At 36.9% G+C, this 2,591-nt stretch overlaps 1 protein-coding gene across 1 annotated transcript; it reads left to right on the top strand.

The window, feature by feature from the left end:
- On the top strand, nt 1,015-2,584 carry LOC109728531. The gene is made up of 2 exons (XM_020258949.1): nt 1,015-1,794; nt 2,422-2,584. The coding sequence occupies exons 1-2, from the start codon at nt 1,469-1,471 to the stop codon at nt 2,582-2,584; spliced, it is 489 nt and encodes a 162-aa protein (XP_020114538.1). The 5' UTR covers nt 1,015-1,468.

The following is a 2,591-nucleotide window of genomic DNA, read 5'->3' as shown; positions in this document are numbered from 1 at the left end:
AAAAATAAAAGGGGGTGATTTCTTTGTTAGGCTTAAAATAAAATGTACTTTATAGTTTCCCTTTACTAATAGAACTATCGTACTACTCTAAAAAAAAGAAAGAAAGAAGGACTTATCTGCAAATTGAAATTATTTTATTTTATTTGATTTTGCTTACTTTTCCTGTCCTTCCTACATAATAACTGATTATTTTGGAAATTAGATGTCATTTATATGAGCATCATTTAGCTGTTCCGTAAAAAAAAAAAAAAGAAAAAAAAGAAAAAAAAAAGGAAAGGCATGAGTGATTAAGTGTTGTGAATTATTTAATGTATGCATTTGCTTATCCTTTTTTTAAGTCGAAAATTACTAAATATTTTTGCGTAACCAAAAAAAAAAAAAGAGTTTCTCTTTAAAATATTATCATGGTAATATAAGATTATCATCAATTCTATTGTACTTATTATAACCTACTTTCTGTTAACATTATTATTATTATTATTATTTAATCAAAAAAAAATAAATATTATTACTTAAAAGAGAGTATTTTTTTTTTATTATGATCAGTTTAATCGGAGGTCGCCTGAATATAGCGAGAGGGGGTAATTAACTGGGTACTTGCGAGTACCCGGAAAACATGAACTTTTTAATTTCTGGTCCTTTTAAGTCTACTTAGTTATACTAATAAATAGCCTGCATTTTACTTCTTTTTATTCACTTCTAATGTGGTTCAGCCAAGCAGAAAGCGTCTTAGGTAATTCCACTACAACTGCATCGATTTAATAAGTTCTTTATAATTATTTATCAATTAAACTTATATATATTTTTTACTATGATAACTTCATAGGTTTACAGAAGATGATGGCCGAATCAATAGCAAGAGCAAACCCTGATAATATAATAAAATTATTCTGTTTATTGCTGATGCATCTTTTAGAATTTTTGTGATTAATGGATGGATATCTATTTTATTATGTTCTTTGACTTGATTTAATCTTTAATATTACAAAAATTTACACAAATAAATTTTTTATTATTTATTATTTTTTATTTATTGTAAATTTTTCGTCTATCGTGAAGCGTGGGTTCTTAATTAGTAAATATAAATTTGGTAAGGTCATTAGGGTTTTTCTTTTTTGTTTTTTTGCGAGGTTAAATGAAAAAAAGGCCCAACGGATCGAGTGTATAATCTAGACATACTTTTTGGTGTGCCCCTGGCGTTGCTCGAAAGCGACTGATGGACAAAGAGTGAACGCACCCGGCATTTGCAAATAGAAAAACTCTATCGCAAATAGAAAATCTCTATTGAAGGTGCGAGTTGTGCAACGAATCAACTACGCGCCCTCGATCGGCCGCGTAGACGATTTCCTTCAGATTCGTTAATTTTCTCTCCTCATGATTTCTTTCGACCGCATCCCTTCCTCTCCTTCGGTCCTCAAGAATTAATCAAACCCTAACCCTAATTTCCCACCCGATCTGCCGTACTCGCATGAGCTACATCAAGGATCTCTTCAATTCCTTCTCCTCCCTCCTCTCCGCCGCCGCTGCCGCGAATCCGCTCGCGCCCGGCTCCGATCGCGCCATGGAGAGCTCCGCCGCCGCCGCCGCCGCCGCCGCGGGGCCCTCCAACGTCGTCGGCGAGAGGGCGGCGCTGAAGTTGAAGGGGTACTTCGAGCTGGCCAAGGAGGAGATCGACAAGGCCGTGCGCGCCGAGGAGTGGGGCCTCGCCGACGACGCCGTCGCGCACTACAAGAACGCGCTCCGCGTCATGCTCGAATCCAAGGCCGTCCGAGTCCCCGACGCCCTCTCCTCCGTGTAAATCTTATCTTCTGATCAATCAATCGATCCTTCTTAAATTGCTGTTCTTGTGTTGGGAGAGTTTACTCTACAATTCATGTTTGAAAAGAAATGTGCCATTGAACTTTGGCCGAATTACAAATCACCAATTGATGCTTAAAAGAAAATTTGGAATTTGCTCTCTGAACAATCAATTAATCTTAGTCTATCGCACAATTTGAATTTCCGCCCATGATTGCCGTGTGGCAATAAAACAATGTCAGACTTCTATCTGAACTCTTGTCATCCAAACTCAGATACTATTAGGAAACTGCAGTTAGAATGAGTTGCGTACAGTGAAGAAATATGGTTAAAACATATTCTGTTTATTTCTACCAGTGTTAAGATATGATTTCTATGCTCCCATCGTAAAATGTAGGAGCATATCTCTATCTATTTCTGTCCCAATTCCTTTTGATGCTATGGCAGTGGATACCCCTCGCCCAATACCATATAGCCCTAAGACAAATTGATTGTTCATCTCAGTAATTTGTGACTTTTTGAACTCAGATAGCGATTACAATCCCACAAAATTCAGAGGGTTATGGGGCTTTCTTCCCTTTTTGAGAAGTTCTAAATCTATTTGTTTGCTGGTTATGTCTACAGTGAGAAGATGCAGGTTAAGACTTACCAGCAAAAGATATCAAAATGGCAGGGGCAAGTTGCGGAGAGACTACAAATATTAAGTCAGAGGACAGGTAGATTTTACTTTCTGTACACTTTGTTGGCTCAGGTGGTTATAGCTGAATTTTGGGTTTCAAAAACTTGATTATATG

This window comes from Ananas comosus, linkage group 24, assembly GCF_001540865.1.
Source record: "Ananas comosus cultivar F153 linkage group 24, ASM154086v1, whole genome shotgun sequence".
NCBI classification, from domain to species: domain Eukaryota; kingdom Viridiplantae; phylum Streptophyta; class Magnoliopsida; order Poales; family Bromeliaceae; genus Ananas; species Ananas comosus.
The sequence above is the reverse complement of the archived record's forward strand: the minus strand, read 5'-3'. Positions and strand labels throughout refer to the sequence as shown.